The sequence below is a fragment of the Anser brachyrhynchus genome, assembly GCF_964034855.1.
Source record: "Anser brachyrhynchus genome assembly, chromosome: 2".
NCBI lineage: Eukaryota > Metazoa > Chordata > Aves > Anseriformes > Anatidae > Anser > Anser brachyrhynchus.
Window position 1 is genome coordinate 145,059,871 of NC_137695.1, and position 14,316 is coordinate 145,074,186.

At 38.2% G+C, this 14,316-nt stretch overlaps 1 protein-coding gene across 6 annotated transcripts in view; it reads right to left on the bottom strand.

Moving 5' to 3' along the window:
- The window catches only part of CSMD3 (CUB and Sushi multiple domains 3), a 703,323-nt gene that overhangs the window by 574,328 nt on the left and 114,679 nt on the right, over positions 1-14,316 (bottom strand). For all 6 annotated transcript variants that reach the window (XM_080578052.1, XM_080578051.1, XM_080578050.1 and 3 more), the window contains one exon: positions 9,993-10,105. In XM_080578052.1, coding sequence (XP_080434178.1) covers positions 9,993-10,105 — 113 coding nt within the window. The remainder of the gene's footprint in view (positions 1-9,992; positions 10,106-14,316) is intronic.

Below are 14,316 nucleotides of genomic sequence, written 5' to 3' on the forward strand. Positions count from 1 at the left end.
AATGTAGTACCTAACTGGCAACAAGTAAGGTCAAATGCATTGTTATGGTAGAATAAAATACTATCAATAATCAAGTGCATGTATATTATCTTTTTAACTACAAATGATATGTTATCTTGTAAATACAAAAACATAAAATATAAAAAGGAAGAGAAGTTCTATTTTTCTGTTTTTTTTGTTTTTTTTTTTTAGTTTTTTTTTTCCATATTCTTTCTAAAATACAACTGTAAGCTCTTGGCTGCAGGAACAACGATTTTGCATACTGTTATTAAAGTGACACAAAAGCCATACGGATCCTTTGAGATTTACAAATGGTTAGATACACACTCCTGCATAGCACATCCCCCCTTCTTACAAGCCAGACCTACAGTCCTGTAAAGTTTGCTTCTTTCTTGATGCCCAGACAGTAATTTCTCAGAGCAAGAGCTGTTTGTTCAGCTTCACAAATGCTGCCTCATGCTTTTCACCAATGGATAATAACATGGCCAAGGGAAGCCTTAAGGAGATCTAAAATTTCTAAGGGATTCTGAGGGTGAGAGCAAAGGGGATTATCTCAGTCCTTCTGGTTAGGAGAAGAGCTCTGGCTATGACCAAGCAAATGAAGCCAAACAATGCTTAGATTGTTGTTGTTATCTTCCAGGTTCTGTCTGCCTTAATCATGGTACCTCATATAAAGATGAAAGAGGACTGCTGGAAGGTGAGGTAGTGGACTTGCTCTTTATGTGAGACAGCAACTGGAATACATGGAGCTTGGCCTAGGGGTGGCTGAAGAGTGAGCAGAGAGTTTATGGGTAACGATTATAGGGTTTAAGGATTATCAGCTAGTACCATGGCTGATACTGTTGTGGGTGTTTGCTACAGGCCACCTGATCGGGAAGAGGAGGTAGATGAAGCCTTCTTCAGACAGTTGGAAGTAACCTCTCAGTCACAAGCCCTGGTTCTCATGGGGGACATCAACCACACTGATACCTGCTGGGAAGACCACACAGCTAGGCACAAACAGTCCAGGAGGTTCCTGCAATGTATTGATGACAACTTTTTGACATGGGTGGTGGAGAAGCCAATAAGGAGAGGTGTGCTGCTGGACCTTGTATTAACAGATGAGGAAAGTCTAGTAGGAGATGTGAGGGTCAAGGACAACCTTGGCTGCAGTGACTATGATGTGGTGTAGTTCAGGATCTGGCAAGGAGGAACCAGGGCAAGAAAATAGGATTGCAACCCTGGACTTCAGGGCAGCAAACTTTGGACTCTTCAGGGATCTACTTGGAAGAATCCATGGGTTAAGGCCCTAGAAGGAAGAGGAGTCCAAGACTTCACTTCCTCCAAGCTCAAGATTGGTGCATCCCTATGAGTAAGAAGGCAAGCAAAGGGGTCAGGATGAGCAGGGAGCTTCTGGTGAAGCTTAGACAGAAGAAGGAAGAAGGAAGTTTACAGCATGTGTAAAAAGAGACAGGCCACTTGGGAGGAATACAGGGATTTTGTCATAGTATGCAGGGATGCAACAAGGAAGGCCAAGGCCCATTTGGAATTAAATCTGGCAAGGGATGTCAAGGACAACAAGAAGAGCTTCTTCAAATACATCAGTGGAAAAAGGAAGACTGGGGAAAATATTGGCCCACTGCTGAATGGGGTGGGTGCCCTGGTGACAAAGGATATGGAGAAGGCAGAGTTGCTCAATGCCTTTTTTGCTTCAGTCTTTATTGCTGTGGTCAGCCCTCAGGAATCTCAGACCCTGAAGACAAGACAAGTCCAGAGAAAGGAGGACATTCCCCTAGTCAAAGAGGATCGGGTCAGAGATCATTTAAGCAAACCTGACATTCACAAATCCATGGGCCCTGATGGAATGCACCCATGTATGGCTGATGTTATTGCTAGGCAACTCTCCATCATCTTTGAAAGGTCGTGGAGAAAAGGAAAGGTGCCTGAGGATGGGAAGAAAGCCAATGTCATGTCAGTCTTGAAAAAGGGCAAAGAAGGAGGACCCAGGCAACCACAGGCCAGTCAGCTTCACCTCCATCCCTGGAAAGGTGATGGAACAGCTCATCCTGGAGGTCATCTCCAAGCATGTGGAGGATAAGATGGTGATCAGGAGACTCAGAGGTCCCTTCCAACCTCGGCCATTCTGTGATTCTGTGATTGTGTCTCTGTGTGCATTTGTTTTTCGTTTTACTTATTTATTATCCCCTTTTGTATTGAAAGGATCCTTGACTGGATAATCCTAAAGGTGCAGACACTCTCACCTTTTAAATTTCCTTACAAAGAAGAAATGACTGGCTGCATGGACAAGGTAAGTGAAAGCAGTTGATTTAGCATAACTTGACTTTAGTAAGGCTTTTGGTATAATTTTCCATTGCATTCTCATTTGGCAGATGATGCAGCGTAGGCAGGATGAACATTACTGATCATTATGAGCATAAAAGAAACTGAAATAACCCATCAGTCAGCATTAGGGCCCATACTGTCCAACATATTCATGAACAGTCTGGGTGACTCAGTGCACTGTTAGCAAATTTGCAGATAAGAGTGAACCATGGAGAAATACTGATACAGCAAATGACAGTTTAAACCTCAATGAACTGGAGGACTGAACCAATAGAAACCTCATAAAGTTCAATACGAAAAAGAACGAAGTCTGGCATGGAGTGAAGTAACTTCATATATGGATTGATATAAACAGGGAACTGACTGGTTGAAATTCAGCAGGTGCAGATGCAGAACGCTCAGAGAAGAAGCCTGCAGCAACTTGAATGGCAGTTAAAAAGAAGAAGTCAGTGGATACAGATAGCAACTTGAGAATTTCAGGCTGGATGTCAAGAAAAGCTTTTTCACCAGGACAGTAGTGCAACATAAGAACACTTCTCAAAGACACCAGGGAAACATCTTCCTCAATGGCTTTCAAGATACAACTAAAGATAGTCACAGCTAACCTGATTTACCAGCAAAAAAATGTTTTTGCTTCAAGCAATTTGGGCAACATGACTGCACGAGATATTGATCAATTTTTCCGTGATTCTGTGAAAAGAATACACTAGACAACAAAATAAAATGGGCTCAGACTGAGATATGACTGCAAAAAGGGCAAATGCAATATTCAAGTACTTATAATTACTTCTCTTTATAGCATAGAAAACATTTAGGATTCATGACCCTCACAAAATGATAAAAACACAAAAGAATAACACAAAATAATTTATAATCTGGAACAAAATATTTTATGTTAAGACTTAAAAAGCTCATATTAAAGAAAAAATAATACTCTGAAGTATGTGACTTTATTGCAGTACTTAAGAACCTAATGTAAGAACAAACAGATGCTAATATCCTGTAATCTAGGAGATAAAAGCAGAACAAGAACCAGTGACTAGAAGTTAAAAATCAAAGTTTTAATTCTAAGTGTAGAAGAGTAATCAATGAAATCAAAGAAAGTGATAGCTTCTCCAAGACCTTGATGTTTTTAATGGCTGAGTTTGTCTCCAAAAGTTATTCTTTAGCCAAATCCTAATTAGTGATTGCAGTATCAAGAGAATTGGGTGAAATGAAATTTCAAAAAGAGAGAAACCCTTTTGTGCAAGAGCATTACAAGTACTTCTAGCATTTAGGATTAGCATGGTATTACTGAGGCAATGATGTATTGCAACATGCAGGCTATACTGGAAGAAAGAAGTATTTTTCCAGACAATATATATTTTATTTAGTGACAATGTTAAGAGTTAATTGACAGAACGCATTTTGGAAATGTTACTTATGAATCTAAAAGTGATGGCTATACATCTGTGTATAATACATGAGAAAGAATATTGAATTATAGTTTTGCCAGACAAGATATTGGAGCTATTTTTGACCTTTAAATAAGGTGGACTTCTTTTTTGTTTGTTTTGTTTTGTTTGTTTTGCTTTGTTTTGTTTGTTTTCTTGTCTGGATTATCAACCATATGATCAAAAGTAGATAATCTGCAACTTTAATTCTCTAGATGTAGTTACACTGAAATCACGTCAATATAAAACAAACAAAACCTTTGTGACATGACCTAACACCATATTTTATAGCTTACTTATTTATCTAGTTATTCTATCTATAAATTTTGCTTATGATTTGATAACTTTATTTGCCAAATTAATGTTAAAATATTGTAACTTTCTCTTTATCTTCACTGTACCAGAAGAGTGCAGAACTCTATGCAGAACATAGTTTCTTGAACTATGACCTTCTTGAAGAGTGGTACAGTAATGGTGGAGTTTAATAAGTTTCTTTCATGTTTCCCTGAACATCCAAGATCCAAGCACTTTTTTTTTTTTTTTTTTTTTTTTTGCATCACATGCTGTGGGTAGTGTCTGATCAGGCACTGTTGAGGTATTTTCTGTTTTTTAGTATTCCAAGACCAGAAGGATATATTAGATAACTTTCTGTGACTACATAGAAAACGTGACAGATACTCAGGCAAAAGGAAGAAGCTCTAGGACTATTTTTTTTCCCCTTGCTTTTCATCAAGTTGAATGGGAGTAAATATCCAGAATTTAGATTTCCTTCTTATGTTTATTATGTTTCATTTTTGAAAACAGGAGTTTCCACGGTGAATATATATGTTTAGGTAATTTAAACCATCTATTTTATGTGTGCATGTTTTTGGACTTTTCTTTAAGAAACAGTAGGGAAATGTAATTTAATTCCATTTTTATTAAGGGCTTGCTGAAACAATCTTTTCACAGACAGCAGAAACACCCAAAATAGCTATGGCAAAATCTGAACAAGAAAAGAAAAAAGAAGGAAAAAAATAATCCTATAGTATCTGTCAGATAGTAAGTCTGGTGACAACTTTACAGCTTAAAGTCTGTGGCTTTTACAACGCTAACCTAGCAACCACTTTTTGAGTGTACCTTTTACAGATACCACTCCAACATTAAACGATAATTCATTACCAGTCCTTTTTTTTTTTGATATGAAGTTAGTTGTGATGTTGTTTGCTTAATACAGTTAATACCTTGTGTACATTACCTAAATCAGAGATTTAGATTATCTGTAGCCACATTTCTGAATTCTGGTACGCAGGAGAGCTAAAAATAGATTATCCTATTTGTTCACATTTTCAATTTTTTCATTTTTCTGTACAAACTGCCAAAATTATTTTTAGCATCCACCACATCCTGGCAGTTTAAGTCCTAATAATATTTCTGATATACATACTTCAATAATCCTGTATATCAGCTATCCTTTTTTTCTGAGTATTTCTGAAATGAATGCATGATTGGTCCCTAAAAGTCACTAACTAGAAACTCTGTTCTGTTAATAAACACCATCTGCTTCCTACTTTCCTGCCTCTCTTTCCCATCATCAATGAAGATGAGATCATTGCTCTCAAAACCCCCAAAAAACATTTCAGCAAGATTGCTGAGTTCCTACAGTGCCACTCCAGTGAAAACATCAAGACCATTTCATTATTTATAGTGTCTAATAATCCAGTGTTATAATTCAGCTTTAAATAAGAAGTGTAGACATTCAAAAAAATCAAATGATATTTCATAACACTATTATAAATAATTATAAATTATTACATCCAGGACATTCAGAGTTTTCAGTATATGAATAATCCATAAATGAAGTTCTTTTTTCTTGCTCATAATCAATAGAATAGCACAAAAACGCCTATCATATTTACATTGAAGAAAGACTGCCATAAATTTTATCAGTAAAATTGTTATTTAAGTCAATGATTTTTAACTATGCTAGATACCTGTTTAATAGCTGTAAAATAACCCAGTAAGTACAAAAGGAATCACTGTTCAAAGCAGGACTGTGTTCACTGAATCCCCTTACTGTGTGGTCCAAGCTACTGTGTTGCTTGCTTTCTTAGCAGCTGTATTTCCCCTCCCCAGTCACAATGAATAAAGCTTCTTTATATCTCAGGACAACAGGAAATGGAAAAGTGCATCTCAAACTCTTCTGTTCAAAAAACAAAATAATGCTACTGAAAATAACATAAGTAAGGAAGAACTACACTTGATTAAATGATCAAATGAGAGATTAATTATAGCATTTCTCCTCTACATATCACTGCCCACACGTTACACAAACCCTGGAAGCTACTATGAAAAAAAGGGATGATAGAAACTTTTCAATAAACAAATAAACAACAACAACAAAAAACAATAACAAAACAAACAAACAAAAAAAGGCAGAGAATCAGAGAATCAGCAGACTTGTAATTCCCTCATTCCTCACTCCAGCCAGCAAAGTTATATCATCAGGCAGTGATGAAATGAATAATAATAAAAAGCATTCTGCTGGAAATTATTGTAGATCAAGTATTTTTCTTTAAAACGCCTTATTTTTTCATTGTATTTCATCATTTTCTACTGTCACTGTAAGGGAGGTATTTTTCATTTCAGTAATCTATTTCAGTTCTGTCTTCTGTGTCATTAAATCCTTTCCCCACCTTAGGGGTGTTATGCTATATAGGTATATTTCTCATATGCATTCTTTCTCAAATAATAGAGAAAATGAACATAAAGAAGTATATGCACAATGGTACCAAAGCTAACCCAAATTTGACATGGAGAAAGAAAAGACAGAAGAAGGGAAGATAAAGACTGTCTTACGGTATTGAGAGGAAAAGGCCAGAGTGGGTATTTCTGTGGTCTGTTGAGTATTTGATTTGAATTGATGCAATTCCAGGGGCTTACGTATGATTGGTCAGTACATTCCTATCTACTCGATGATATATTTTTAAATGTTTCCATAAATATTTTTATTGTTCCCCTATGCCAAGAAAGTCCACAGTAGACATATATGTCTCGCAGACTCTGTCAGATACTCTGGAGATTTTTACTGAGTTTCAGCTCAACTGAAAATATATCAAAGATGATAGTGGGTGGGACAGAGAAAGAGATGTTGGCAGGCCTTTTTACTTTTATTTATTTTTAAGATAATGAAAAATAATACACTCCATTTAATCATATGCCTATGTCCAAACATTTCAAAGAAAAGTATTTTAAATAATCACTGATTGTGAAACATATGTTCCTTCTTTTTCAAATCACTTTACACCTGGATCTGAACCATTCAGGTATATGTCTGTACTGCTCACCCTGTCCTCTCATGCTATCTCTCTCTATAATTTTGCTTTATTGCAATGATGGGTTGCTAATCATTTCTATCTTAGGTTTCAAATTACATATCCATAATGAAGCACTTAAGTATGGGTCTGATATTTATGGGTACTAAGTATGCAGATGTATCATCGGGAAGCTAACAAGGAGCTACTGGGCAATCAAAATTATTGAAAATTGGCTACTAGGTAGAACCAGATCTGAAAATGATCGCAGGGTTATACACATTCACAAAGAGTACAAGAACAGAAATAGAGATTGATCTGATGTGATTATCATTTAAATACATCTATTTTCTAATGTTAAGGAATGAGACATGAGATGAATATAAACTAATGAGTTTTCATTTCTTTGCTAGTTGGGTATAAAGACAGGTAGTATCATAGGAAATCATAAAAACAGGCATTGAAAGAAAAAAAAAATCTCTCACTGAATGTAGCTGCCTTAATGCAGCTCTCAAAGAAGTAGTTGTGGTCTCCTAAATAGGAGACTCCATTGAACTAGAACTTTGGAGTCTAGCCTAATTGATTTTGATATTTCTGCTTTTACAGAATAAACCCAAGATTCAAAAAAAAACCATGAGTATCAAATTAAAGGTAACATGTTTATGTTTTGTTCTAAAATACTGGTTTCTGTGATTGAAGGTACTATTTACTCACACTTCTCAGTGATTTTAGGTGCTAGATTCCTAATAATGAGCATGATATTTTAGCCTGGAAAGGAACTACCTGAGGAGTTAGTCATCTGTGAAGTCGTTGTAGATCTTGCATTTTAGGTTTAATCATTCTCTGTCATAACTGAAATGCATAGTACCCTTTCTGCTAGCATTGGCAGTGTAAGACCCTTTCATATGCAATATATGAGGATACCAGATGATACTATATATAGTAAATTTAAATTTCTCGATTTATGAAACCAAATCAATCATAAGAAATGCTACATATTTTCCTAGTATGCATATGAGAAGGATGTACCACATTTTGCAAAGTAAAAATTCCATAGTAATTACATAGTACTTTACAACAGTTTTGTAATCACACTGCTGGAGAGCAAAGTTATTGAACACTTGAAAAATAAACAAACTACAAGGTAGCTATAATCCAGGCAATACCAGATGTTACACACAGAGTCAATGTCTATTTTGTAAATTACCCCCTTCCTTGTATCCAAGCCAGAAAAAAAAAAAAAAAAAAAGTAATTTCCTCATTTATTTTCTAAAATAATTCAAAGGATAAGAAAGGTCTGAAAATTATTTTGTATTTTTCATTTCATATCTTAACATAAGTGTATATAGGTGGGAAGTAACATTCTAATACATTATAGCTGAAAGTAAGCTATGTCTATTACTGAAGACGTTTTACTTCAGAGTCAGTATTGGCTGCTTTATTTCTATAGTGGCCCTTCATGTGCATTACCAGTTTTTGGATATTTTCCTAGATATCAAAGTGTGATTCAGCTATTTATGTTCTGAAAGATTAGTTCTCTGTTGCTGATAGACTGAATAGGGCATAACAACAGCCTCGGAGCTTTTCCAGGATGTTTACTATAGCTCTTAGCTTGCCAACAGATACATTTAAAGGAAGCAAAAAAGATTAACTGTCCTTACATTAATAAAGAAAAAGAAAAACGAAGAGGAAGAGGAAGAGGAAGAGGAAGAGGAAGAGGAAGAGGAAGAGGAAGAGGAAGAGGAAGAAAGAGGAAGAGGAAGAGGAAGAGTAAGAGGAAGAGGAAGAGGAAGAGGAAGAGGAAGAGGAAGAGGAAGAGGAAGAGGAAGAGGAAGAGGAAGAGGAAGAGGAAGAGGAAGAGGAAAAGGGAAAGGAAAGGGAAAGGGAAAGGGAAAGGGAAAGAAAAAAGAAAAAGAAAAAGAAAAAGAAAAAGAAAAAGAAAAAGAAAAAGAAAAAGAAAAAGAAAAAGAAAAAGAAAAAGAAAAAGAAAAAGAAAAAGAAAAAGAAAAAGAAAAAGAAAAAGAAAAAGAAAAAGAAAAAGAAAAAGAAAAAGAAAAAGAAAAAGAAAAAGAAAAAGAAAAAGAAAAAGAAAAAGAAAAAGAAAAAGAAAAAGAAAAAGAAAAAGAAAGAAAAAGAAAAAGAGAGAGAGAAAAAGAAAAGGAAATGGAAAAGGAAAAGGAAAAGGAAAAGGAAAAGGAAAAGGAAAAGGAAAAGGAAAAGGAAAAGGAAAAGGAAAAGGAAAAGGAAAAGGAAAAGGAAAAGAGAAAACAATAGTTTTTGTATATATCATGTAAAAATATATTAGAATTTATAATCTCAGTGCCAATAAAATTATTATAAAAAATGGATGGATCATATATTCCAGCTCCTCAAATATGGTTTAAGTGAGCTTGATTATAAACAAGATCTTTCCTGGAACATACATACAATATTACGAACTTCTAGACTTCAGGAATGCATCTGCCATCTCACTTACTCTAGAGCCTGTGTGAAATTGGCAGACAATTAACAAAACTGCAATAGTGAGGTAGCTTCACGGTAGTTCAGAGAGCTGAGTCAGCATTTCTTCTACGCAAAATCATGAAACTTGCAGATAAAAATTTAACTATCTAATGAAATTCAGGAGTAACAAGCAATGTCTTGACACAAATTTGGATGACCACATCTTTGAAAGGCTAGAAAGATTATGAATTCCTTTTCAGAATTCAAAAATCTGGCATTATTAAAGTAAATGTTATAAAATATTTTTTTTTTCTGGGTGGGACTGCAGACAGTTTTAAGTTTTTTGGTTTCAGATGGGAGTCATACAATTTGAATGACTACAAGAAAAGCAAAAGTAACTTGGATAAGGTTTATATGTGTGTTTGCACAGCTAGGACATTTAATTTTATTATGTATAGACATCAGAGAAAAAATCCAAATTCTTTTGTTAAACATGTCTTACCTTCATAGTAAACTTTGAACCCATGAGCACTAACAGCAAAGTCGCTTGTCAAGCGCAGAGAAAATACAGATTTTGTACTTGTCACAGGTGGAGGAAGATGAAATCCTGTTAACCTACAAAATAAAAAAAATACAACTCATGGTTAATTGTCTTAAAAATAAAACTGTGTTACAGCTTGCTGTATACCTTGCTGTGAATACATTGCTGTTTCATAATTGAAAGGGCAGCCAACTTAAAAGTGTATGTTTTCTATTACATGAGAAAATGATTTTTATATGATAGTTTAAGACATCAGTATAAAATCTGAGGTGCTTTCATGGACACTGAGTCAGGTAAGGTACACTGGTTTGAGAAAATGTGTGTAGTAGAGATGATTGTATGATACAGAAACTGGACTTTAAAAAGTGTCTAGATTATCAGCGGAAGAAAAAAAAATAAAACAGCCAATTTATACTATTTAGGGTTACGTTCAAATTTCTATTGCATTATTTTATACGGACTTGTCTTAAAAGTTATAGTGGATGAATTTTCTGCTGCAGTATAATGGAACATGGTTCATAAAGAAATCTCTCTTGAAGTGAATTACAGGGTTGCTAGGGAGGTGAGGGCTTGGTGGAGAGTTTTTTTTGGTTGGTTGGTTGGTTTTTGTTTTGTTTTGTTTTTTTAATTAAACCCACTATATGTGAGACGCATGTGAAAGGACAATTTTTGTGTACTTATAGCACTGGTGACATGCACTACAGATATCCAGCTCTACGCATTCTTTTTGTTTGATGTACATATGGCAGCATTTTTTTTCTCTAAATGACTTCAAAATATTCTAGCAGAATATAACCTCATCGGGCTTCAGAATATAAACTCATCAGGGTATCAGACCAGTAAACCCCATGCTATCTACCAGTCAAAGAAACCTAAAGAACAAGTTGAATAATTTGGCTGTGCATGCTCACCAGAAAATCTGGACATGCCATTAGAGCCCAGTTTGTCTTTTGTGGCAAATTGTGTAGCAGCATAGGTTGACTTACTTTATTAATGTTTAATGTTAAATTGTTTTCATGTGTTCATAGCTGAGCACTGTTGTGCACTATTTTTGGTTACAGCCATAACTGGTAAGACAACCAGATGATAAGGTACTGTTACTCACAGCACAGACCAGGAAATAGATGAACAAAAGTAGTAATGATGCTTAAAGAGATGTATACACAGATCTATATATATGTGAGAAGTCATCAATGCATGTATCCTGAAACCTATCGTTGGTTTTGTCATTTGCATCTTCATGAATAATGTAATTAAACCAAGACTAGATTAAACAACTTATGTTTAATACACAGAGGCAGAGTACTAGTTGCAGAAAATTTAGGATTTAGTAAGCACATTTTTAATTTGATTGCAAGAATACAGTTTTCTTCAAAGAATAAAACAAATTAATAAGATTCTTACCTCTCCCAAAAGCGTAAGCATAATTCTTTGACAAGTCAAGATAAGTGCACTTTTCAGTTTTTCGTAACCTAATAAATACATTAATCCATTTTAAGTATCACCACATGAAAATAAACTGACCAAGATAAAACCAAGCTAATAATTTGAATAAAAATGTAGTTTGCAGCACTCATCTCCTATCTATTTACCTACTCAATGATTTGAGGGAATTGTGTAACACATACCCACAAGGAAGAAGTACAAATTTATCACAGAATCACAGAATCACAGAATCGTCTAGGTTGGAAGAGACCTCCAAGATCACCTAGTCCAACCTCTGACCTAACACTAACAAGTCCTCCACTAAACCATATCACTAAGCTCAACATCTAAACGTCTCTTAAAGACTTCCAAGGATGGTGACTCCACCACTTCCCTGGGCAGCCTAATCCGATGCCTAACAACCCTTTCAGTAAAGAAGTTCTTCCTAACATCCAACCTAGACCTCCCCTGGCGCAACTTTAGCCCATTCCCCCTCGTCCTGTCACCAGACACGTGGGAGAACAGACCAACCGCTACCTTGCTACAGCCTCCTTTAAGGTACCTACAGAGAGAGATAAGGTCGCCCCTGAGCCTTCTCTTCTCCAGACTGAACAATCCCAGCTCCCTCAGCCGCTCCTTGTAAGACTTGTTCTCCAGACCCCTCACCAGCCTCATCGCCCTTCTCTGGACTCTCTCAAGCACCTCCATGTCCTTCTTGTAGTGAGGGTGAGGGGCCCAAAACTGAACACAGTACTTGAGGTGCGGCCTCACCAGAGCCGAGTACAGGGGGACAATCTCTTCCCTAGACCTGCTGGCCACACTGCTTCTTATACAGGCCAGGATGCTGTTGGCCTTCTTGGCCACCTGAGCACACTGCTGGCTCATATTCAGCTGCCTATCAACCAGTACTCCCAGGTCCTTCTCTGCCAGGCAGCTTTCTAACCACTCATCTCCCAGCCTGTAGCTCTGCTTGGGGTTGTTGCGCCCCAGGTGCAGGACCCGGCACTTGGCCTTGTTGAACCTCATACAGTTGACCTCAGCCCATCGGTCCAGCCTATCCAGATCCTCCTGCAGAGCTTTCCTACCCTCGAGCAGATCGACACACGCACCTGACTTGGTGTCATCTGCAAACTTACTGTGGGTGCACTTGATCCCCTCATCCAGATCATCGATGAAGATATTAAAGAGGACTGGCCCCAGTACTGAGCCCTGGGGGACTCCACTAGTGACCGGCCTCCAACTGGATTTGACTGCATTCACCACAACTCTTTGGGCCCAGCCATCCAGCCAGTTTTTAACCCAACAAAGCGTACGCCAGTCCAAGCCCCGAGCAGCCAGTTTCTTGAGGAGAATGTTGTGGGAAACGGTGTCAAAAGCCTTACTGAAGTCAAGGTAGACCACATGCACAGCCTTTCCCTCATCCACTAAGCGTGTCACTTTGTCATAGAAGGAGATCAGGTTCGTCAAGCAGGACCTGCTTTTCATAAACCCATGCTGACTGGGCCTGATCGCCTGGTTACCCTGCAAGTGCCGCGTGATGACACTCAAGATAATCTGCTCCATGAGCTTCCCTGGCACTGATGTCAAACTAACAGGCCTATAGTTCCCCGGGTCTACCCTCCGGCCCTTCTTGTAGATGGGCATCACATTTGCTAGCCGCCAGTCATCTGGGACCTCCCCTGATAGCCAGGACTGATGATAAATGATGGTAAGCGGCTTGGCCAGCTCCTCCACCAGTTCTTTCAGTACCCTCGGGTGGATCCCATCTGGCCCCATTGACTTGCGTACATCCAAGTGCTGTAGCAGTTCTCCAACCATTTCCTCGTGGATAGTGAGGGCCACATCCTGCTCCCCATCCCCTTCCACCAGCTCAAGGTACTGGGTAACCAGAGAACAACTGGTTTTGCCGCTAAAGACTGAGGCAAAGGCGGCATTAAGCACCTCAGCCTTTTCCTCATCTTTTGTAACTAAGTTTCCCCCTGCATCCAGTAAAGGATGGAGATTCTCCTTAGTCCTCCTTTTTGTGTTGATGTATTTGTAAAAACATTTTTTGTTATCTTTAATGGCAGTAGCCAGATTGAGCTCCAGACGAGCTTTGGCCTTTCTATTTTTGTCCCTACACAGCCTCGCAATATCCTTATAGTCCTCCTGAGTGGCCCGCCCTCTTCTCCAAAGATTATAAACCCTCTTTTTTCTCCTAAACTCAAGCCATAACTCTCTGTTCAGCCAGGCTGGTCTTCTTCTGCGCCGGCTCGTCTTTGGGCATGTGGGGACAGACCGCTCCTGAGCCATTAAGATTTCCTTCTTGAAGAGTGCCCAGCCTTCCTGGACTCCTCTGCCCTTCAGAACCTCCTCCCAAGGGACTCTGCCAGCCAGTGTCCTGAACAGCTCAAAGTCAGCCCTCCGGAAGTCCAAGACAGCAGTTTTACTGGTCCCCTTTCTGACTTCGCCAAGAATAGAGAATTCTACCATTTCGTGGTCACTCTGCCCAAGACAGCTCCCAACCACTGCATCTCCCACCGGTCCGTCACTGTTTGTGAACAGAAGGTCTAGTGGGGCACCTCCCCTGGTAGGCTCTCTAACCAGCTGTATCAGGAAGCTATCTTCCACACTCTCCAGAAACCTCCTAGACTGCTTTCTCTGGGCTGTGTTGTGCTTCCAGGATATGTCTGGGAAGTTGAAGTCCCCCACGAGAACAAGCGCTGACGATTTCGCAACTTCTGCCAGCTGCCTGTAAAACTCCTCATCCGTCTCCTCATCCTGGTTTGGTGGTCTATAACAGACCCCCACCAGGATGCTTGCCTTGTTGGCCTTCCCGCTGATCCTAATCCATAGAGACTCAACCTTATTTTTCCCAGCC